The 24,966-nt window shown below is 39.1% G+C and overlaps 1 protein-coding gene across 5 annotated transcripts in view; it reads left to right on the top strand.

Moving 5' to 3' along the window:
* The first annotated feature begins 353 nt into the window (after nt 1-353).
* Nucleotides 354-24,966, top strand: part of LOC122643145 — a 40,772-nt gene continuing 16,159 nt past the window's right edge. Inside the window, exons 1-7 of one of the 5 annotated variants that reach the window (XM_043836791.1) lie at nt 354-490; nt 647-1,257; nt 11,392-11,773; nt 12,474-13,897; nt 14,153-14,254; nt 14,486-14,640; nt 19,439-19,569. In XM_043836791.1, the coding sequence (XP_043692726.1) occupies nt 826-1,257; nt 11,392-11,773; nt 12,474-13,897; nt 14,153-14,254; nt 14,486-14,640; nt 19,439-19,487 (2,544 nt within the window). In that variant the 5' untranslated portion in view covers nt 354-490; nt 647-825 and the 3' untranslated portion in view covers nt 19,488-19,569. Of the gene's footprint in view, nt 491-592; nt 1,258-11,391; nt 11,774-12,467; nt 13,898-14,152; nt 14,255-14,485; nt 14,641-19,438; nt 19,574-24,966 lie in introns of all 5 variants that reach the window. The other 4 variants (XM_043836788.1, XM_043836790.1, XM_043836789.1 and 1 more) reach the window with 4 other exon arrangements.

Below are 24,966 nucleotides of genomic sequence, written 5' to 3'. Positions count from 1 at the left end.
ATGGGCCTACCACTCAGGGGGGTAGGGTGGTCATTGCACCCAATCCCCATGTCTGGGCACAAAATGTGCCCCCCCCCCCCACCCCAACAGAGAACATTCTTTCTTGTTTTTAATATCTTTGACATTTGGTGTTTTTAGCTGTAGTAAGTTAAAAAGGGTACCAAGTATTTACCACGTGTTATACACGGTCACGTGACAGGACACTGGATTTCTGCACGAGTGACATCCACAAAATGGAGAGCGGAAGATGAAGCAAGGAACAGTGAAAGTAGAAAAATGCCCTTTAAAAACTATTTATTTACGCAGTGACCAGGGCGTTCTACTATAGTACTAATCTATTTCCCCTCGTCGACTCGTCTCTCTTCCCGTTAAAAAACCGGCTTTAAGCGTGAGCGAGCGATTTATTATCTAATCTCTCTGTGCTCACTGCTTCTCCTTCTCTCTCACCATAGCGTTGTATGACTTGTATCTTCAAATACCCGCCAAACAGGTTTATAAACGGGTTAAAGTTTTTTTTTTTAAAATTTTTTTCAAACTTTCCCTCGTTCCGTCTTGTTTCCTTCCTCTCACCCTATTCTTCTCCTCCTCCTAGGGTTTCTGGTTCTCTCCTGTCTCATACATGGCTTATGATCTATCTCCTGTGCAGGTTTGTACTTCAATTCAGGGTATTCTGAGTTCCAATTCGACGGGGAGCGTCCGTCCTTTGCGTATCTCAAGCGTTGGAGTGTGTGATTTACCTCCAACAACGCGTACGGACGAGTTTGTTTTTCATTTGCAGCGGTGGAGATCGTTTGGTGAATGAGGGCTTAGAGAATTGTTTCAGGGATGGATCCGGCAGGTTTTGAGGCCGGGATCCCCCCAGGGAGTTCAGAGAAGTCATTAGCCTCCGTTGGCGACAAGAGGCCGGTGGAGAACGAAGATGATATTGATTCTGGTGGACGGTTGCATAAGAAGGCTAGAGGAGATTTGAGTAAGGATATGAAAAATGTTGCGGAGATTGTTCTGGTTTTATCGGCGATGGGGAAGATGCGTGGGGGGAGGAATCCCACCGATGTGGAGAAAGGGCTCATGGCGGAAGCTCGGCAGAAGTTGGCGGAGATGTGTGAAGCACTGGCTCCTACGGATATCCTTCATAGGGATGCTGTTAAGGTTGTCATTGAAGATCTTGGGCTTATTAATAAGTCGAAAGATCAGAGATTAGGATTTCGTCCTCCCAAGACGTCTATCGCAGAGAAGTTGTTGCTTACGAAGAGAAAGGTGGTTTGTGTTTTAATTTCTGATGCTTTGTACACATCCATTTAGTTTTCAGCTGCTCGCAATTCTCTCCCGTCTTTATGCCCAAACTTCTGTTATCCTGAACATATTGGGTGACGACTATTACTTTTGCGTAGGTTGTAAATATCACCTCTATTTTTCCATTTTATAAGCAAAACATGAAATTACAATTTGTAAGCATGCCAGTAGAGGAAGGGGTATGGAAAGTTCCATGGATGCTTGTATAATTTTGGGGTCAACTGAAAGATTACAAGTGTGTTCTTCAACACAAGCCATTGCTGATTGAGGTGGTAACTGCAGATGTTTGCATAATCATGGGGTAAACTGAAAGATTGCAAGTGTTTTCTTCAACGCATGCCATTTCTGATTGAGATGGTAACTGCAATTTTCTGACTGTTTCGATGCTTGATTTGTTGGACCCAAGCTTCCTTAGATGAAATGTTTCTTCAAATAATTGAAGCTTTTAAAATGTTCCTACAGATGAATACTATTTGACCACTTGCAGATCTAGTGGATCTAAATCTTTACAATATATGTAATTTGCTTTTTGGAGTATTTTAATTGAATTAATAGGGAATAATTTCTTTAAGTGCATGTAAATATGGAGTATTTAGTGGACATGCAATTCATAATATGCACAATTTAGCAAGGATGTGTAATTTTCTATATTTGAATAGTGTCTGAACTGAGAAGTTATAGAAACATATAACCATATATAGATATGGAGATGGATGGGTTTACATTCAGTTTTTTTTTTTTGTTTTTTGGAGCTAGCAATAGTTGGTTGGATAGATCATTTCATGTTGACTCTTAATTTATGGGTCTTCTGGATCGTCATATGACCCCATCCTGATTTGCTTATCCAGTCAACCTGCTGACCCAATGAAGAATGAAGCTTTGGCATGCTTTGCTGTCTGAGCATGTGTGTGTTAACATCTCACTTAATAAAGCCTCAGGGATAATTGTGTTGGGAATGGCCTCTTTGTGTTCTTTTCCTTCTTCACTTATTCTGGATTGGTTATTGTCTAGGGCAGAGGTATTGATGCAGATCTGAAGACTTACATCCGTAGGAAGAAAGTCAACAAGAGAAGCCAAACCGTGGTCTAATATGTTGTTTTGTTTTTGTTTATTGCTTTCCATAGTTTAGTTTCAAGTCTTTATTTTGTTTAATTGAACTGTGGTCCAATTCTAGTCCATTTTTGGGTCAATTTAAGTGATTTAATTTTAAGTCTTTAAGTTAGCTAGCAATTAAATAAGTGGGGACCATCACTTGTGTTGGCAAAGACTAAGTGAATGGCTCAGTAAGTTGAGTCGGCTAGGGGGATGTCCTAGTCCAACTCAGACTTTGTTTTTTTGGCCTTTATAAACAAAGCTTTGTGTGAGAGGTTCTCTACCTTACCCACGATTTTGAAACTGAAGCTAGCTGCTGCAACTTGTCTTCTACTGTAGTACTGTGAAATTTCCCTGTGTTTGATTAAGGTGAAGGGATATGTGTTTGATCCAATTGATGCCCTGTTGTGTGAAGCCCGGGTGGATCCATTCTTGTGCTTTTTGTTCTCTTACTACTGTTGATTATTAGTTCTTGTTCATATTTTCTGATCATAGCCATTAACAAGTAAGTGTGTTCTTAATTTTGTGCAACTAAAATCCTAGATTCTAGACATTCATATACAAGGTTTTTTTAGAGATTAAGCAAACCAGCCACCCGGTCATTCTGAAAGTCCTGCCACATGTTCACAAACCCTAGAATAGAACTTATTTCAAATTTGCTTATGTTCCGATGGCTGGATCTTGATATAATACTGTTTTCCCGTTATACCTCTACCTCCATTAACGCTATTGTTTAGACCTTCATAAACCCAAATCTGGTCCTGATTTCATATCCTAATTAGGCTGCCGATATTAGGTTAAACTATATCTGAAGTCAGTAACCGAGTCGTACTTCCTAAACCCTAATTTTTGCACCCGAAATTGCCGTTTTACCCTTATTCCTATTGTTACTATGAGTTGCTCATATCTACCAATTTAACCACCTGATTTTGTTTCAAACTTTCAGCATACTTTCCCCCCATAGTACCAACACTCGACCACAATTGCAACCCCATCCAACCACCCTAAATCATCTTAAATAATGAACCTATTCCTTTGAGTAAAGATCTTGTTTTGCTGCTGATTTGATATTCAAATAAGTACTACATTAGGTATGAGCCACAAGAAATCATATTGTCCACCTTTTTGTTTTCATCTTTATCTGCAGATTAAGAGAACCGATGCCGTTCTACTATAATTCTAGCAATAAGTAATGCCTACATCATTATGGGTGTGGCCGCTTTCCCAATTCAAGTGTGTACGCAACAAGCATTCTGAAGAATATCTTGACTTCAATGCCATTCTATGGTAGTGCAGTTTGAATTTCTTGGAGGTCCACACAGGCTGATCATACTCTAACCAAAGATAATTTTGGTTTGGGTTGGGCTAGTCCACAAATAGGTACGCCATAGATGAACGGTGAAACTTATCATATAAAACAGAAACATGATGTGACTGGAGATCTTGTTGAGACCTTGACCATGAAGTGGTTCAACTTTCTGTTAATAGTCTATGTAATAAGGGTAGTTTGAGCACTAGCTTAGTATCTTGTTGTCTTATGTTGTAATTTTTCTTTTTTACCTTTTACCTCCCTAGGGAGGTGTTTGTAATTCTTCTTCATGTAAGTAAATCAAATAGGGGAGAGGAATCTTTATTCTCCCACATTCGGTTGCACATCTCCTTCTCTCTTCTTCTTTTCTCACCTCCTATCTTTTCCTCTGCTCTCTTGAATTGATCCTTACACCATTTACAACCATAGTTGTCAAGGCGTCGCCTAGGCGGCCTTGGCGACGCCTAGGCCTCCAGGCGCCTTGGACGCCTTGTATGCCTAGTTGGTGTCGCCTTGAACTTTAGCCCTCTCCACCACCTTGGGTCGCCTAACCGCCGTGACAACTATGTTTACAACTTGGTATCAGAGCGTGGTTTGAGACTCGACCAAGCTTTCACTGTCTTACACCTCTCTTTGGAACCCTAGAAGAGTAGAGGGTTCCAAATACTTCCAATAGAGGCTATACCATGTAAACAAACACATCTAGAAGATCTATTGAAGTTTTCTCATTGCCTAGAAGGTATAATGGAAGAATTTTGGAGGTTGTGAAGACTATTCAAAGAAGTAAGAAGCCCCTTTGTCACTACTGCCAGTTTTTTCTCTCTTCCGGTTTCTCCTCTATCCAGCAGTATTTTGAAACGGGGCTGGGCTTGCTAGACTCGGCCAAGGGGTGGCTTTCAACCTCCCCAAGGCCTTGGTTTGATGCAGATCGATGGCAGAAATCTGCCCAGGTTTTTGTCTTCATCGAACCAGTATTTTTGGCCTAAATATTTCCAGAATATATGTCATCGATTAGACCTAACTTGGGAAATAACCGACAGCATTTCTTGGATCCCACAGCCAGCTCACATGGGTGATAAAATTGGAGATTAATTATGGATCGACCAGTTTCCTTTTTGGAAGAGATTGGCCATATTGACTAACCTATTTGGTAATATATTCCTATATTTTGGTGGGGGCCAATACATGGAGAAGAATTCGAGGAAAATATCTTCAGATCTGTTGGGCCCCATGGCCTAAGGGTGTCAATTCGGTACGGTACTGAAGCCAAACACCCCATACCGTACCAAGACGGTACCATTTTCCCATACCGATACCATACGGTACGGGTTCGGTATGTATTCGGTACGGTATAGAGTATTCATTATACGGTTTCTTATATTATATATAAATTAGTATATATATAATATGATATATATTATATTTAGTATGTTATATTCTTATATTATATAAATTATTATATATTTAATACATATATACTTATATATAAATTAGTATATATATGTATATATGCCGGTAATATGGTACGGTACTGCTATTCGGTAATTCGGTACGGTATTGGTATGTACCGCCGGTATCAACCTCCATACTGATGCCATACCGTATCGAGTACGGTACAATTTTCACATACCAATATCGTATTGAATTGTATTTGGTACGGTATGGGTAATTTGGTTCGGTACTGGTTTGGTTAACGGTATCACTACCGAATTGACACCCTTACCATGGCTTTGCGTGGAAGAGTCTTACGGGAATATCACAGCTTGCAATCACCCCTATAATTTAGGGAAATTATGGCTTCTTGTGTGAGATTTTATTATTTTAAAATTAGTTTCTATTTTATAGTTTTTATTAATTAGTTTTTTTACTTAGATTAGGATTGGGTTGCTTTATTATAAATACATGTATGTGGCTGAGCAGAAGATGGCAGAGATTGAAGAAAAGGGTTATGGTTGAAGCTGTGAGATGCGGCAAAAGTGAGAGACCATGGGTAAGAGGATGAGAGGCGACCCTATCCCCCTTTCTTCTTCTTTCCTATCCTTTGATGTTCTTTCTTCATATGTAAATAGAAAATAGCAATAAAAAAAGAGCTTCAATTATTTAATTTTGTTCCTTTATTGTATTAATCCTGCTGTAACCGATTTCCCGCTGTTTTCCTTGGTTCGAGGTTTAGTTTGCATTATTTAGTATTAGAGCCATTGAAGAGCGGCAAACAGAGTTGAAGGTTGATCGTGCACATGTGATTTGACAACTCAATCAAACTCGTGGATGAGTTTTTTTTCAAGAAGGGTAGAGTTGATGCACATCAATGGCAGAAATTTACCCAGGTTATTGTCTTCATCGAACCAGCAAGGAAGGCCATTGAACCAGTATTTTTTGGCCTAATATTTCCAGAATATATGCCATCGATTAGCCCTAACTTGGGGGAAATAACCAACAGCTTTTCTTGGGCCTCACAGCCAGCTTGCATGGGTGATAAAGTTGGAGATAAATTAGGGATCAACCAGTTTCCTTTTTGGAAGAGATTGGCCATATCGGCTAACCTGTTTGATAGTATATTCCTAATATTTTGATGGGCCCATGGCCAACACGTGGAGAAAAATTTGAGGAAAATATCTTCAGATCTTTTGGGCTCTATGGCCTTTGCGTGGAGGAGATTTTAGGGGAACATCGTAGCTTGCAATTACCCCTATAATTTGGAGAAATAATGGCTTCTTGTGTGGGGTTTTAGTATTTTAAAATTATTTTCTATTTTAGATATTTTATTAATTAGTTTCTTACTTAGATTAGGATTGGGTTGCTTTATTATAAATACATGTATGTGGCTGAGCAGAAGAGGATAGAGATTGAAGAAAAGAGTTATGGTTGAAGCTGTGATATCTCTTTCTTCTTCTTTTCTATCCTTTGATGTTCTTCTTTCATATGTAAACAAAAAATAGCAATAAAAAAAGAGAACTTCAGCTATTCAATTTTGTTCTTCTATTGTGTTGATCCTCTTGCAATTGGTCTCCCACTGGCTTCCCTGGTTCGAGGTCGAGTTAGCACTTAGCATTATGGTTACTAAAGAGGTGAGTTGGTGGAGTACACCTCATCTTCCTCCAAGCTGCCAGATACTGCCAGATTTGTGTTTTTTGCCTCTTTTTGCTTGAAATGCTTTGTATGGTGAGTTTGGTTGCTATTGGTTGGAGAGTTATATCATTGGAGACTTATATGTTGTCATGGAATGAAGCTAAATCATGAAGGGTGTATGTGAGTTGGTTTTCTTCAAGTTTTTTATGGTTACCTACTTGTTGGATTTCCCCCCCCCTTTTTGGGTAGTGTGTACTCTCCATTTGGTTTGGGTATCATCCCTATTTTCTATGTGTGTTTGTACATTATGTCAGAGGTCGGAGGAAGAGGCCAAGGGCCACCCTGAGGGAAGACATGGATAGATTCAGTTGTGATCACTGTGGGAAATCTGGGCATACTAGAGAGAGATGTTGGATGCTTTATGGCTGTTCCTATGGTATGCATGACAGCAGGAGAGGGGGAGTCCGAGTGCACACTATGATGACTGAGGTTGAACCTTTGGGATATCTATCTGGACTACAGACAGACACCCTTTCTCTCACTCAGGATGATATTGCAGTATTTCTCAGGGTTATGTAATATTTGAATAGCTCTTCTTCTATGCCTACAATGCAAGATTCTTCAGCTTCCACCTTAAAGACCCTTACATTTGCTCCTTCCATTGCCTCTTCGTTGGTCATTAACTTTGGAGCCAGTGACCATATGATCGACATATTTTAGTGTTATGATTCCTACTCTATTTGTTATGGTAAGGAAAAGGTTAGGGTCATTGATGGTTCTCTCTCTTCTATTTCTTGTAAGGGTAGTATCCTTATTTCTTCTTCTATTTCCCTGGATTCCGTTTATGTTCCTAAGTCTAACACTAACCTCTTATTTGTGAGCCATCTAACCAAATCCTTGAATTGTTGTGTCACTGTTTTTCCATCTCATTGTGTTTTTTAGGATTTGGCGACAAAGAGGATTATTGGCAGTAGATGTGAGGAAAAGGGACTCTACCTTCTTGATCCAGGAACATCTCCTCTACCTACTGCTCAGGCCTATGCGTATGGGTATAGTGACACTAGTACCTTTAACTCTGTGATGTTGTGGCATCAACATTTGGGCCACCCTTCTTTCTGTATTATGAGGAACAAATTGCCACATTTCTTCTATTCATTCTTACCATGTAATACAGTGTGGACCCTGTTTGTATGCTAAACATTGTCGTTCTTCTTATCCTTACCATGACAATAGATTCACCGTTCCTTTTCATGTTATGCATATTGATGTTTGAAGACATTCTCCCGCTACTTTCTTTAGTTATCGTTATTTCGTTTCATTTGTTAATGATTATTCCCGGTCCACTTGAACTTTTTTGATGACACGTAAGAGTGATGTCTGTGATGCCTTTAAAAATTTCTATCAGCTAGTTTTTACTCGCTTTTCTACTAGAATTCTAATTGTTCACTCCAATAAAGGGAGTAAGTATATGTATGGTGGACTCCAGAATTTTTTTTACCGACAATGGCACTATCCACCAGCTAGCTTGTATTGACACACCCCAACCATATGGGGTAGCGGAGAGGAAAAATCACCACTTGTTGGAAGTCACAAGGAGTCTCATTTTTGGCATGCATGTCCCTACGACCTTTTGGTCTGATATCTTTCTTGCCACTGCTTTCCTCATTAACCGCATGCCCACTTGGTTCCAAATCCCCTTTGGAACCTTGTCCCCTCAGGCTTCTGCTTTCTCTCTTCCACCCAAGGTGTTTGGGTGTACATGTTATGTCTATAATCACGAATCTGCTCGGACTAAACTTGATCCTATATGGCCCTTAAATGGATCTTTTTTTGGTATTCCTCCTCTACCAAAGGCTATAAATGCTACCATCCCTCTTTCCGCCTGTGACCTCTTTCCAAAGATGTCATCTTCTTTGAGTCTGTTCCGTTCTTTGCTCCTCATCGCTATCCTCTTCATGGGGAGAACAGTAGGAGTAAAGAGGCTATTGATGGCATTCCATTTCTTCACCCCTTTCTTATTCCTCCATTTCAGCTTTATGTTGGGAAACATAAAAGATAGGTATCATTGATATTTGTGATAATTTAGGTGTTGGTTCTGGTAAGGAGGAGTTAATTGTGTACAACAGAAAGAAAAAGAAGACCTTCCAGGAGTCCTCTTTGGATCCACATCCTGAGATCAACCTTCCTCAGTTAAGTAACATTCCACTATCTTTAGATCTTTCCATTGCGATTCGAAAGGGAAAGAGAGTTTGTATTAATCCTATAGCCCAGTTTGTCTCCTATAATGCTCTATCTCCCACATGCGTTGCTTTTACTACTGCCCTTTCCTCCATTTCCATTCCCAAGAGGTCACGGAGTGGAAGTAAGCCATGTCTGAGGAAATGTTGGCACTTGAAAAGAGTTGCACTTAGAAACTGGTTGATCGTCCTAGGGGGAGAGTTCCAATTGGATGCAGATGAGTCTATATAGTCAAGTATCAATCAAATGGTGCAATTGAGAGATACAAGGCCATGTTGGTGGCCAAAGGATACAATTAGGTGTATAGGATTGATTGTCAGAATACATTTGCTCCTGTGGCTAAACACAACTTAATAATTCTCTTATCGTTGGCGGCTAATAAAGATTGGCCATTGTATCAGTTGGATGTGAAGAATGCTTGATCTAGACGAGGAAGTGTACATGCAGACTCCATCCGGTGTCAAGTTTCCGTCAACTGAAGGGAAAGTGTGTCTCCTAAAAAAGGCACTATATGGTCTCAAACAATCCCCAAAAGTTTGGTTTGAGAGGTTTAGACACCATTTTGAAGAATGGGTATTCACATAGCCAAGCTGACCACACTTTATTTACCCAGCGTGGTAATGGTACCATCACAACCCTTATTGTTCATGTTGATGACATTGTGGTGACTGGAGATGACAAGGCTGTGATAGCTAGACTGAAGACCTAGTTGGCCCAACAGTTTGAGATTACAGATCTAGGACCCTTGAAGTATTTCTTGGGGATTGAAGTATCAAGATCTAAAAGAGAATCAATATATGCCAAAGGAAGTTTGTTCTGGACTTGTTGAAAGAAATAGGGATGTTGGGTTGCAAGCCGGCAGACTCTCCTATTAAGTAGAACCACAAGCTCGGAGAAGACTGTGGCCCTTCTCTTGTTGAAGCAGGAAAATACCAAAGGCTGGTAGGGAAGCTGTTCTACCTCTCGTTGACTCGCCCATATATCACATATGCCATTGGGGGTGGTGAGTCAATTTATGCATGCCCCCAAGAATGGGCACTTGGATGTTGTGTATCTTATTCTCAGGTACTTGAAGTCCACCCCAGGGAAAGGACTACTATATGCCAAGCAGAACCATATGAGCATAGAGGGCTACACTGATGCGGAATGGATTGGTTCAGTTTCTTATAGACGGTCTACATCAGGATATTGTAGATTTGTGGGAGGTAACTTGGTCACATGGAGAAGTAAAAAACAACCTATTGTGGCCCGATCCAGTGCAGAGGCAGAGTTTAGGGGTATGACTCATGGAGTGTGTGAACTCCTATGGTTGAGAAGGCTGGTACAAGAATTGGGATTTGATATTGAGGCACCTATGAGACTACATTGTGATAACAAGGCTGCCATTTATATACCTCACAACCCTGTACAACATGACTGGACAAAAGCACATTTGGGGTAGACCGACATTTCATCAAGGAGAAGATTGACTCTGGCTACATCTGTACTCCTTTTTGTTAAGACAGGCGATCAATTGGCTGATATCTTTGCCAAGGGGCACATCCCTCATCAGTTCAGTGCTTTTTTATGCAAGCGGGGAATGTATGACATTTATTCCTCAGCTTGAGGAGTGTTAGAGTCTATGTAATAAGGGTATTTTGGACACTAGTTTAGTATCTTGTTGTCTTATGTTGTAATTTTTCCATTTTCCCTTTTACCTCCCTAGGGTGGTGTTTGTAATTTTTCTTCATGTTAGTAAATCAAATAGGGGAGAGGAATCTTTATTTTCCCACATTTGGTTGCACATCTCCTTCTCTCTTCTTCTTTTCTCACCTCCTACCTTCTCCTCTCCTCTCTTGAAGATACTTACACGAGTTCCAGCTCTTTCAACCTATGATCATGAGTATAGATCATTGTCAGGTTGCCTGGAAATGTCAAATAGATGAAAGATGACACTAACAAGTACGAATGTAAGGGGGAAGAGCAAAGGGCCAGTTAGAGTATAACAGCAAGCATTCTTGAATGCTTGAAGATGGTGGCTGACAAAGTGATTTTGTGATGTAAAGTTTCTCCTTGAGCCAGACATAAAGGTTTCTTAGATTGGTGTTTGGAGCTTTGAGAGTCTGTAAGGGAAGGGAGGAAGATGAAATGGAGGGTTTGAGGGATTTCTCTAAGGTGGAGTGGCATAAACTGTCTTAACCTTGGTGTTAGAGTTAGAGGAGACGTGTAATATGATAATATCGATGGAGCTATCAACAAAACAATGCTACCATAAATTCATGAATTGACCATGTTGTACTTTTACTTGTACTCTTGTACACTTGAACTGGAATCTTTTTTTTTTTGGTGTGGGATATCAGTTTTTCATGGCATTATTTTCATCTGATGTTTCCTTTTGATTTCTTCTCTAGATGGAAGAATCCAACAGATTTGCTGGCCACTCTGGAACATATTCATCTCAATTGTCGCAAGTAGGCTTCAGTGCAACAGTCGAAAGTTGTGGTACATTGTCACAGGCTGCTCATATTTTTCCACCAGAAAAACTATGTCCCACACCAGTGTCTGTTGGAGTATTTCAATCTGGTCCAACCGCGGTTCATGTTTCTGCTTTGTCTTCAACATCCTCGATGAATCAGTTGCCTGTTAATGAAGTTCAGACATCTGTGGTGTCCAGGGGATTCTCTAGCAGCTCACTAGAAAAAGATTCTTCTTTAACACTGCCTCGAACGGAGGCAGCACATTTCAGATTGGATGGAAGACTACATGGGCCAGCTTTTGCATCCCAAGTTCGAGGTGTGTCTGTTTTCCTACCTTTGTTTCAAGAGCAAAGAATGGTGAATAGCTGTTATCATTTGTTTTCTTTTTAAAGTACCTTAATTTTGTATATTTTATAATCAGATTCTAATTGTCTACAACTACTTTTTCTTTCATTCATTGTACTCCTTCATCCCTTTTTTTCTTCTTAAGATGTTTGGAAATGTTACTGTCAATGTCTTAAAAATTAGAGTATCAAATTAAATCAGTTTTGGTTACTATTTAAAAATGTGCTTTATGACTGGTAATTTTTTCAGAAAGTGTCTGGATTAGCTTACTGGTCTACTATCTTGATGAATGGTCAGAAATTTTAGAGGTTCTCTCTTTCTCTAGGAGGTTTGATGGACTTTTTATTGATGCTTTATTGGGATTATCTATGCCCGTTGCTTCTTTCTTTTGTGCCTTTAGTGGATCTAAAATTATTAATCTATTTTTGATAGTTATTATATTTACTGGGAATATTAGTATTTTACTTTGATGGGAAACATATTGTTTTTGAAGACAAACTGGGAAGGTTGGGGCTGACTTATGCTGTTCTCTGTTATGTTTTTTCTTCTCAAGAGTGTTGCATTAATAACTTGGATGGCCTTTTCATGCCAATGAAGTATTGTTATTACGCTCCAATGGTGCATTTTCTTCATTGGATATTTAGTTGATTATATAAATTGTATGTGTGCAGCAAATACTTCTGGTGATCACCAGTCGGAGGAAGCCCCTACCTTCTCCCTTCAACCCCAGCCTTTTTCTGTAGCCGGATTTGGTCAAACAAACAAGGGGTTAGTTCATACTCCAATTAAGGCCGAGGGATCTTCTAACATTAGTAGCTCCCAAGTACCCCTTCAAGCAGTAAAAGATCAAAGCTCTGAACCCTCTGTAATTCAAAATGCATCTGGGAGCCTGCCAAGTGTACATCAACCTTCACAAGGTTTTTCACCTTTCAATAACTACAATGAGATTGCAAGGAATGTTCAGAAGTTTTTGCAACCAAGGCTTCCTGAGCATCCTAATTGGACTCCCCCTTCAGTTGAGTACATGAACAAGGCCTTAACTTGTCAAATATGTAAAGCTACCGTCAGTGATGTAGAAAGTTTACTTGTTTGTGATGCTTGCGAGAAAGGAGTCCACTTAAAATGCCTTCAATCATATAACCAAAAAGGAATTCCTAAAGCGGAGTGGCACTGTCCTAAGTGCATTATATCAAGCAATGGGAAGCCATTGCCCCCTAAATACGGTCGTGTTACAAGAAATATAACTGCGACTAAAGTGTCTTTAAACACCAATGGAGGTCTAATCTCTGCAGAGAAGAAGGTTGAAATTTCAGATCAAAAGATTAATAATCAGAAGGCTGTTGCTAATGGAAACCCTGGCTTAGTTAGTTCTGCTGGTGTTGGAAATACAGGAAGTAAACATATTGAATTAGTCCCGGAACTGAAGATCTCAAGCGTAAGAGAACTACATGGACCTGATTTCACAATAGGCGAAATAGGCCCAGAAAAGTCAAGGGAAACTGCAGGGGTTGTTTGTGTACCTCTTTCTGGGATGGTGAATTATAGTTCTAATCCATCCATTCAAAGTAGTGGATCATCTTCATGTGACACAGAAAGATCAAACTCTGAGTTTAAGTCACTGCCAAAGTTAGATCAAGGACACCACTGTCCTGAGAAACTATCTGACACAGATATTGATTCTGGTTATCAATCACAGGCCTCACGTAACTCATTAGATGCTGACAAAAAAGGGCCATTAAACCATAAAGCTTCTGGAAATCAGGATATTGTAAATATTTTCACCTATAAAGAGCTTGAGAAATCCGATTTAAAGGAGAGTTCTGAATGTAAGTCAGGTTGTGAGATCAGGCAAGAGAACCAGGATTTTGCTCAGGCAGATTCTATTGAGGCTTCAGATGTTGAGAATGGAGCTAGAGATTGCAATATATCTCCATTTCATGATTTGCATGGTGTGGATTGGGTTGGTGATATAACTCATGTTGTAGATGAGAAGTCATTTTATCAGTCTTGTCGGGTTAATGGAGTAGTATACAAGCTGCAAGATCATGCTCTTTTCTATTCTAGCAATGACAATCTGAGACCTTCAAAACTTCAGGTAAGACATGATCGAGCTTTTCATGATTCTTATGGCTTAGTCTATGCAGGTATATAATGTCAAGTCTAATTTTACCTGCTGAGATAAGTCCCAACTCCCAACTGCTATTTTCATTTTTTGGATTAAGGTTGAAAGCGTTTTGAATCTTCCCTTTAATTTTCCAACATTGCATTTTTCATGAACAATGAGCTATCTCAAATTCCGTCTATGGATTCTCTTAGGAATTGTGGTATGAAGAAAAACTTTCTATTACAGGCCTTGTGGGAGGATAACAAGACAAGGAAAAAATGGGCTACTGTGAAGCCTTGTCACTTGCCTGAGGTAGTTGGCTGGCCATGTAGTCCTGAAGATAGTGAGGTAGAGAATGTTTCTTTAATTTTCTTTTGGAATTTTCAATTATTATCCATTATAATTATTTCAAGTTAAATATTCTCTGTACTCATCATACATGTTTTATTTGATTAGAAACATTTACTTTTTCTCTTTCTCCCTTTGTTATATTATTTTTTTGATGTCCGGATGTGCATTTAGGAACAAAGTTGTGGTTTGCACATTGGATTTGATACAAATATTGGCTGCATTTTGCAGGTATATGAATCTAATCACGATAGCACTGTAATGGCTGGCTTAATTCAGGGGCCATGTCAAGTTCTTCCTCCAAACAAGTTTAAGGAAGAAAGTGAAAGAAGAAGCCATTTACCGCGTGGGGCAAATGATGGGTTACAACCTGTTTTCCTGTGCAAGTATGTCTTCATTTTTAATTTTAATATCAAATCATGTACCACCAATTTTATGTATTTGCTTCTTGATGGAAGATCGCAAGCTAAATAACATGTTAATTAGAGCCTCTTGTGATTGTAATCATCTATGATGTTTGTTTTTGCTTATTTATACTGAATGCTGATATACTAAGAGAACCAACTTCCTACTTTATTCAGCAGAGGCAGCTTTGTTTCTTAGCTGTAATTTCAAATCACTTATGACCAATTTTATAGAATTGCTTCTTGATGTAAGACCAAAATCTGAAGAACATGTTTTTAATTGGGTCCTACTCATAGTTGTCATGGCGTCGCCATATCGTCGCCATGGCAGCGCCATGGCGTCTGGCGCTGGAGAAATGTGCATATCGACCTACGCCATGGCGTCTGTCTCTCTTTCCCTCTTCGATTTCTTCTTCTTTAATTTTTTGTTTCTTCCCCAACCTTAGACTCACTCCTGTTTCCCTAAATCTCCTATTTTAGCCTTGGTTTATGAGTTTTTTCTTTCGTCGTGTTATTGCAAGGTTGAAGAAGACATATTAAGTCTTTAAAATTGCAAGTAAGGACAACTTATATTATTTAAATTAAACCTCCTATATTCTCTATTGCTATTTTGTTTAGCCCATTCAGTTTTCTCTTTAACTCCATTAAATAACAGTTCTGCCGATCCTTTACAACTTCAGATTAATTACAATTCTGCCATTGCTCTTATAAATCTTGATTTATCTACTAGTTTGCCAGTAAACTTTGGATTTAATTACAATTCTGCCATGGTCGACATGATCAGCATGGCAACGCCATGGCGGGCGACATGTCGATATAGCGATCAGACACCCCTCCACCGACTTGGATCGTCGTGACGCCGTGACAACTATGGTCCTACTAAGGCTATGTTTGGAAGCCAAGAAAAGAATAGAAAAGAAAAAGCATAAAAAGACAAAAATCATGATGACTCAAGGATTGATTTATGAGTCTATCTCTCTCCTCAAATTAATTTTTTTTTTGAATTTTTTCTTTTCTTGGCTTCCAAACATAGCCTAAGAGAACCCACCTTCCTACTTTATCCAACAGAGGAGGAACCTAGAAAATATTTGAAATACAACAATTCTGAAAATTAGAGAAAGTATGTGTCAACCAAGTGAACAAGAAAATATTTGAAATATAACATTTCTGAAAAATAGAGAAAGTATGTGAAGATTCAGAGATATTTAGGGAAATAAGAAAATTGATACATGCTTCTCTTTATTCTGCTTTACATATAGGGTTGCAGATCAACAGATAATTTTTTTCCCATAACCATGGCTGTAGTCTTGCAAACGTAAAGAGAAGGGAAGAAGAAAAAAAAAAAAAAAAAAATTCTTATTTTATGGTTAGTATTGAGTTTTGTTATTTCAGTCCATTTAGAAGAAACCCAAGAAGTGGACAAAACAAGAATAAAAAAGAGAAATGGTGCTGCTTATGAATTGTCTTTGCTAACTTAGTTGTGGATTTTATTTTCCCTCAAAAAGAAAAAAAAAGCGGAAAAAAAACAGTGGGCAATTTTGGTTCATGTTTCCTAATAGACAGTGGTTCCTTCGAATGCTATTCTAGTCTTTCAGTTTCAATCTGTGATGAGAAACGTACTCCTGAGGATGAATCAAATGAAAAGAGCAAGTGACTTTATGAAATGGATAATTAGATGCATCTCTGAGATTTTATGATTTGATTTTGAAGAGTTCTAGCCCCATCTGGTAGCTGATTCTCCCTGGGAGTCCTAGTTTTGATGCAGGTGCACTACCTTGGACTGATCCAAACCCATTTGGATATCCAAATGGAGATGAACGGGGTCCAATTTGGGTCTTTAGCTAGTAGGATATTTTAGGATTTTTATTTATTTCTATTTTGGGATTAACATGCAATATTTTATTTTGATATTTTAAGTAGGAGATAGCTACTAGGATTTATTTTCTTAATTAATTTGAGAGTCCAAATTAGAGTTGGTTTCCTTTTCATGTTGGGTTTCTTTTTTATTCAAGTACATGTAACCGTGCATTAGAACTCAGATTGAATAGAATGGAATAGTTGAATTGTGGTTTGAGTAGCCTTTGTGGCTGTGCGTGTGCACTCTTCTCCCCTCTTTTCTTCTTCCTATGTGATCCCTTCTCGCCCCTCAACTCTGAGTTCTTCTCAGGTTCCCCCTTTTCTTCTTCCTATGTGATCCCTTCTCTCCCCTCAATTCTGAGTTCTTCTCAGGTTCCCCCTTCTTCCCTTACAGGCCCTGCACCAATTTTGTATCAGAGTCGAAGATCCCCATCTCCCTCCCTGTCAATCTCACTCATCTCATTCTCCTTCCTCCCTATCCTTTCTTTTCTCAATTATTGTCTCTTCATTTATAAATAAAGAAAATTACTGTTTCTTCCGTACAAAACCAGCAACACTCTCCCATTCCCAGTGTGCAACAACACCCTGCTCCTTTATCTCCCCATGTTCTTCCCTGCTGTAACAACAAACCAAAAAAAAAATCCCAACTCTCACCAATTCTTTCCCCCTTTCTGTGAACCAATCAAACCACCCCCTGCCATCAAACCCTTCTTCTCTCTTTTCTCAACAAACCCCACCTCCCACTGATTCCCATAACCAATCCCTCTTTCTTCCCTTTCCCTCTTAGGTTTCCACTGAGCGGGAAAAAGGAAGATAGAAGAGAGAGTGAGAAGCAGAGAGCCAAAGGCCCAAAAAATAAAAAGCGGAAGAAATCAGACGTAAGTTTTTCCGCCTTTCCCCCGCGAGTCAAACCCCATCATCCGGATTGGTTGTCCCTTGCATCATTGCTGTCCTCCGAAGTCGTGGAGCTCCCCTTCTTCCTCGCAGCACCTTCCTCGGTCTTCTAAGAATGAGTTTCACTCAAACACAGTATCCCTCTCCCAATTCCCTTTTGCCTCTTTTTCTATAATTTTTTTCCTTTTATTTCCTAAACTACCCCCTTTGAGCCCCACTTATTCTTTAGCCTTGTTTTTCTTTTCCAGACTTACCCCCACCCTATGTCATTCATGTTGCATTAAAAAAATAATTGTTTTCCTTTTATACCCTCTCATGCCCCTTTATTCCACCTTGTCCTTATTTTAGCCTCAATTCCTAGTTTGCCCTCCATCTTTAATTCTTAGCCTTATTTTGATGCCTAATAGCCCTTAGAGATTTATTTATAGCAGAGCCGAACCTGAGGCTACATCATGGAGGTTGATCGATACAATTTGCTCCTTTCAATTAGAGATGGTTTCTGTAAATTGCAAACAAGACTTCTTGATTTGAAGACAGGTTGTTGGGAGCTTGCCAATAATAATAACACTTTCTATGATAAGGTGTCAAGCATGATAGATGCAAATTGGAGATGGACAACGAAAGTGAGGATCAAGCTAAAATGAACTGGCCAATCAAGGTTGTAGTTGAAGAATTGATCAACGGTCTGATTTCAATTGTGAAACCCCATGATCAGATTCCCATCGAAGAGATGTCGTTTGCTAACGACCATCGGAAAATCGTGACGATTGATCATGAGATGCGCTGGATCATTGCCCCATCAAAGCCGATATTTGTGGATGCCGATCGAGTGGTGCTGATTCTCTCGTTTTGCAAAACTCGAGGTTGAGTTTTTCTCAACACTGGGGGAATTGATGCAGGTGCATTACCTTGGACCGGTCCAAACCCATTTGGGGTATCCAGATGGAGATGAACCGGGTCCAATTCGAGTCTTTGATAGTAGGATATTTTAGAATATTTATTTATTTATTTTTTGGGATTAACATGCAATATTTTATTTTGATAGCTTAAGTACGAGATAGCCACTAGGGTTTATTTTCCTAATTAATTTGAATTTCCAAATTAGAGTAGGTTTCCCTTTCATGTTTGGGTTTCTTTTTGATTCAAGTACATGTAACCGTGCAATTAGAACTCAGATTTGAATAGAATGGAATAGTTGAGTTGTGGTTTGAGTAGCTTGTGTGGCTGTACGCGTGCACTCTTCTCCCCCCCTCTTTTCTTCTTCGTATGTGATCCCTTCTCTCCCCTCAATTCTGAGTTCTTTTCAGTTTTCCCCTTCTTCCCTAACCGGCCCTCCACCAAGTTTCTCTTAGATCCTTATGTATGAGGATGAAGCTCCATCGTTCTGGTCTGATAAGAGGCTTGGGTTTGCAAGAAAATAGTATGGATATCTGAAATCCTAGTTTAATATGGTGGAGGATGGAGGAACAATCATATTCATTGATACAATTGGTAATTTGCTTGATTCAGTTCTCTGCGTCAATGAATCAAAATCCGAGTCATTAGAGGTGAGTTGGTAATGCAACCATTTATTTTTTAGGTCTTGCCTAAGCCACCATATGATTGGCAGATTCTAAATGCATCAGCTGATGTCTTAGCCGATTCACCCCCTCTTATCATTTTATAATGTCTCAAATTCTTTAGTCAATAAAATCAAGTGAAAAATGGTTTATATTAATTGACACAAATGTAACCAGGCACTGTATGTCTTTTGATCCATGGTTGTTCCATTGTACTGTTGTTTTTATCATTTTCCTTTCCAAAACCTTGTCATCTTTTTAAGAAGGCACAAAAGGACAGCTTCTGGTAGTACTAATGCATGCTATGTCAGGGTGTCCAATTATCAGTTGCTCATAGGGACCGCTGGTATTTATGATTTTGTAGGCACTGTACTTCTGCAGATACAATTGTATTTTATTATGATATTTTTTTGGTAGGTCACATGTAATTACTTGTTTTCTGAGTTTCAGAAGAAAATTCTTTCTTGCAGATGGTTTTATGATGAATCAAAGGGGCTTTTCCGAGCCGTTACTGATTAATTCAAGTCATACCGATTTTGGAGCACTATTGTCCTGAATTGCATTGCTAGACAATTCTCAGAATATCAGTTGCGTTTAACTGGTATGTTTTCTTTGTTGTTGCTACTGTTATTTCATCTCACTTACTTTTCTGTCTCTATTCCACAATAGAAGTTCATCTTATCATTGTGTTGATGGGTTAGTGATGCCATAGCACTTGACTGGTTAGACGAGCATGACTGAGTTTGGAAACCCAAACCCAGGCAGAGCCAGTCCAAGCCAGGTTTTTGGTCCAACAAGGGTTGGAAGTAGTTTAGTTATTCTTTTTTGTCTTCTATTTGTTATGAGTTGGATACGTAGGAATAGACTATTTAGTTTTAGAGTTGGATTGCAAGTTATTTTCAGTTTTAGGAGTCTAGTTAGGAATTTTTTTTGTTTTCCTATTTATAATTGCATGTACCCATGCTGGAACACATAGAATCAAATTGGAAATTGAATGGGTTTTGTTCTGCGTGAATGTGTGGTTGTATGTTTCAGAGTTTCTTCTCAGATTTCCTCTCTCCTCTACCCAGCCATCCACCAATTTGTTACCAGAGTTGAAGGATCCATCTTCCTCCCCATCAATCTCTCTCTTTTCTCTGCTTAGTACCCGGTACAGTTTTCCTTTTCCCTGAGTGATTCATCCCAGCAGTATAGATTACCTCCAGAAAAAAAAAAAGAGAGAAAGAGAACTCAGTCTCTTTCTTAACCAACCTACTGCCTCCACTAAAACCCCATCCCTGTGATTCCCACATGCAACCCCCCAAACCTACTGCCTCAACTGAAACCCCAACCCCCCCTTTCGATCCCACAGGCAAAATCCCCACCGCTCTCCTTTCCCCCTGTTGACCTCGATCTACGCCCTCCTCAGGGTTCCGCCAGCAACATGAGAGAATTAAAAAAGAGAGCGAAAGAGATGTAGAAAAAAAACTCATACCTGGTTCTTCGAAGTTGCAGTTGCAGTCGCAATTGCAATTCTCTTTAGCTTCCTCGCAGCGAGTCAATTCCCCGCCTCCGGAGTGGTTGACTTCATCAAATCGAACCCCTCCTTCCTCGCATCACACCCCTTCCTAATCCGCTTGTTAATTATGTTACTCAATTAGGATAGGAATGTTCTAATCGAGATTCCTATTTAGGTATTCTATGGTAATTAGAGTCAGTCCTAGTTAGTCATAGCTTTGTTTCCAGGTTGTAATTTAGTTCTGATTTCTAGTAGGATTAGGAATCCTTCCTTTGTAATTCTACTACACTATAAATAAAGGGTTTTGGGGGAACTGCGGGTATCGATTTCTGTCCTAAGCAGTTCCCCTGTTTCTTCCATCTTCTCTTCTTCGGTTATTTTACATATTTAATTCTGTTACATGGTATCAGAGCGATGAAGAAGAAGGGGAAAAAAAACTGCAAGTAAGAGGGAAGATCTCTGTCTGAAGAAAAAAGAGAGGGAAGTTTTCTTATCTGGTATCTTTACTGCTACTGCTTCTTGCTTGTGTTCATCGGGTCTTTGAAGATCATATAGTTTGCTTCTCTCGACTGTTACTGCTATTGTTTCGAATATTGTTGTTGGCGTGCTACTGCCCTTGCCCTCGAACAACAAGGGTTTCTTCTTACCGCCTTGCAGTTTTCTGGGTTTGGATTCTTCGAATATGGTGTGGCTGCTGGGATTTATCTCTTCAATTTGCTGATTGTTACCTCAAGTCAATGCTTTTGCTGCTGTTGATTACTACATGGAGTTCTATGATTTTGCTTATGGATTGTTGCAAGTTGATCTCTCATACTGCTGATCGAAGCACCCTGATTCTGTTTTCATATTTATTTGATCTGGTTGGAATCGATTTGCTGTTGGTATCATGTCCTTGTTCACGATTCTATCGTGAGAATGGGCCACGAAGTGGAATTGATTTGCCGTCTCCACTTGCCCTCGTTCCATGGTGCTAGTCCATATCATCGGCTCCTTTCTTGTTCTCGGTTGCGACTCGCAACGTAAAAGACAACCTACCTGCTGGTTGTGTCACTCACTATGCTTTTCTGGGTACTTGAGTATTTGGTTGCTTTTTTAGGTAGAAAACAATGGAGTCCTTTATGCCTTTTAATTCTGTAAACTCTTTTTCCAATTGTACCCCTATCTTTTGCTCTAATTATGTTTTCTCATCCTTCATATTTGTTTCCAAGTCTATCCCCATAGAATAAATATTAATTCCTTTCATATCCCATTTTGAAGGATTGAAGTTTCCTCATGCGTGGCTGTTGGTTTTATTTCCTTATTTTGTTTCCTAAATTGCCCCTATCTTTCACCTTTTCTGTCATATACTTTAATTAACTTTACTGCCAATTCTATCTCTTCACATTAAACAGTAATAACTTTACTGCCAATTCTATCTCTTCACATTAAACAGTAATCCCTACCATATCCTCTCCTCTTTACTTACCTAGTGAACCCTTAAAAATTCTGGTTTATTACTAGATTGGCATTACTTATTTGTATTTGAGTTTTACCTCCCTTGGGTGGGCCCATCATTGGTTTTCAACCTGGGATTGTATGAATTAATTACAGAATTCCCATTGGGCTTATGTATTTACCGTATTATTATTTGGTGGGCCCTAATCATATCAATTTGGGGTTCCAATTTTTTGAAGATTGGCACTTGCGTGACAGTTATTTTCTACCATGAGGGGAGATTGGGAGTTATTTATTGGGATCTTACTTGCATGGAGATTATTTTTATCGTGAAGTGGTGAATTGGAGATTATTGTGATCTTGTTGGAGCGCTACTCTTGATTATTGGATTTTTTTTTTTTCCGTTTGTGATGCTTATCTTTTGAGATGTTGATTACTGATGGTCATTATTTGACCACGTGAAATGCTTCACATGAGGTGGAGATTGAAGATTATTATTCTCTTATTTGTTCTAGTCATCGGCCCATTATTATTCTTTTAACTGGTCAAGTCATCAGCTCAAGACTATTTTTATCTGAAGATTATTATTTTTTATTTATTTGTGTCATTAATAATTTTATCTGTGAAGATGGTATTTAGCAACAATTCATATTTATTTGGTCTACAATAACATTAATTGCCTATCTGATCCATAGTAGCCTATACTGCCTATCTTGGTCCGCAGTAACCTGTACTGTCTATTTATCATTGGAGGTTTTTATCTAAGATCTCCGTTTGGGGCTCAATGTCTACCTTTATTTGAGCTGAATACTACCTGCCTTCTTTGAGAAGGGCTTTTGATGTAGTTGTTGCACTTTCATCTTTCTTTGAAAAGATGACTACCTACTACTGGCCTTCTTTGTGAAGTGCTTTTGGTATTGCTATTGCTGATATGATATTGTGGATTGTTGTTTGTGTTTACTACCTCCTATTTTGTTTGTTGCTGATTGGATTTGTTCGACACGACGGTTATTATCTACTGATGCTGCTGATGATTTGTATGCTTGAGTTGATATTGCTATCTGAATAAAGTGCTTCCCGTGTTCACTGGTGTCTACCACTACTATTTATGCTCAAGACTGATGCGGCTTTAATATCTATTCTTATTGGTCCAAGCTGGAGCCTTCTTTGATATATGTATACTCCAGCTTGAGGGGGAGTATTAATTATGTAACTTGATTAGAATAGGAATATTCTATTCGAGATTCCTATTTAGGTATTCTATTGTAGTTAGAGTCTGTCCTAGTTAGTCTTAGCTTTGTTTCCAAGTTGTGGTTTAGTTCTGATTCCTAGTATGATTAGGAATCCTTTCTTTGTAACTCTACTGCACTATAAATAAAGGGTTTTAGGGGAACTACAGGTATCGATTACTATCCTAAGCAGTTCCCTTGTTTCTCCCATTCTCTTCTTCGGTTCTTTGGTTTACATATTTAATTTTGTTACACCGTTTTATTTGCATGATAAGTCTCCCTCTTTGAAACCCCAATTTTCCCATATTGCCCCTCTTCAAGTCCTACTTACTCTTAAGTTTTATTTTTTATTTTCCAAAACTACCCCTTCCCTCTATTCTTATTCAAGTTTGTCCTCTTTTATTCAACTTTCAAATTTGCCCTCCCACCCATAAGTTACACTTCTCTTGTGTTTTCTAATTAAACTTTCAATATTACGGTATTGCTACCCTATTAGGAACTTTAGTTTATTTACTATTTTGCCATTAAGCCTTTGTGTAAGTGTTCTTTTTTTTAATAGTGGGCCCATAGTGATTTTTAATAGGGTTTCCAACTCAGGATCACCATCAATTAGAGATTCTATCTATATCTTAACCATGGTGGCCAATAGTGAGATTCTTCAACAGCTCAATTCCTATAAAGGTGAGACTGATCCAAAAAATTGACACCCTCACTGAATTTGTCGATGCCCTCACCGACTGTTCGTTCCCTCCATACTGTGATGACATCCATGCATGCTTCTATTGACCAACTGGTGGCTTTTGATAAAGGAAAGAGTCTTATGCAGTCTGGGGATTCTTCTAACTCTATCAATCAAAATATAATAAGAAAATTATTGGGAAAAGAAATCAACCGGAAGTCTGAACTCTGACACATCTTTTTACCAAAGAAAACCAAGTGGTGTGATGCTTTTGGTTAGAAGAAGAAGAAGCACCACCAGTCCACTACGGTACCACATATGTCCAGCAAAAGGGTATCGGCGTTGCTGTTGGCGTCGATGTCGGAGAAGATGGAGGTTGCAGCCTTGCAGGTTGGGAGATATGGACTTTGGCAATGTGGGTTCCTGTGGGAGTTGAGAATCGAGAGAAACAGAGTCGCAGAGTTGTAAAAGTAAAGCTGTAAAACATTAAAGGGGAAATGTAAAAGGTCATTTAGGGTTTTGGATTAAACTGTTTAAGTGGGTTATTCGATTTGGTTTCGGTTCAAACTTCAAACCTACCTTTCCTGAACTAAAGCCATATCCGAGCTGAACCGAACCGAACTTAATACTCGTATAACAAACCCAAAACCAAACCAAATCCGGTTCGGTTCGGTTAATTCGGCTCGTTTTCAGGTTCAGGTTCCGATTTGGTTTTGATACCCTTGGTTTCTGAGGATCATTGTCGTCGAAATAGTGTTTTCTATACCAGAGTGAGAGGCAACAACAATTTGTGCACCGTGGTAATCGACGGTGATAGTTGTGCTAATCCCCTCTTTGAAGGCATTAGTTGTAAACTCGGTTTAAAGTCAAAGCTGCATCCTAACCCCTACAAGTCGTGTAGGAGAACAACACTAATCTTAAGATCAATTATCGATGTTTGGTTCACGTACTCTGTTGACGGGTGGTTGGCAAAGTGCAATGTGATATCCTACCCTTAAAGGTATGTCACATCCTCTTGGGGTGTTTGTGGTTGTTTAATAAGAAGGCTCAATGTTGTGGTTATTAGAACACTTACTCAAAACATAGTGGTCTCAAAATGTTCCTCCCAGCTTGGATCTTTTGACAATCAAGCTTCAGCGAACAATAGAATCTTTTCTC

Source organism: Telopea speciosissima, chromosome 10 (assembly GCF_018873765.1).
Source record: "Telopea speciosissima isolate NSW1024214 ecotype Mountain lineage chromosome 10, Tspe_v1, whole genome shotgun sequence".
In the NCBI taxonomy this organism is placed as follows: domain Eukaryota; kingdom Viridiplantae; phylum Streptophyta; class Magnoliopsida; order Proteales; family Proteaceae; genus Telopea; species Telopea speciosissima.
Note: the sequence above shows the minus strand (reverse complement) of the source record. Positions and strands in the feature narration are given on the sequence as shown.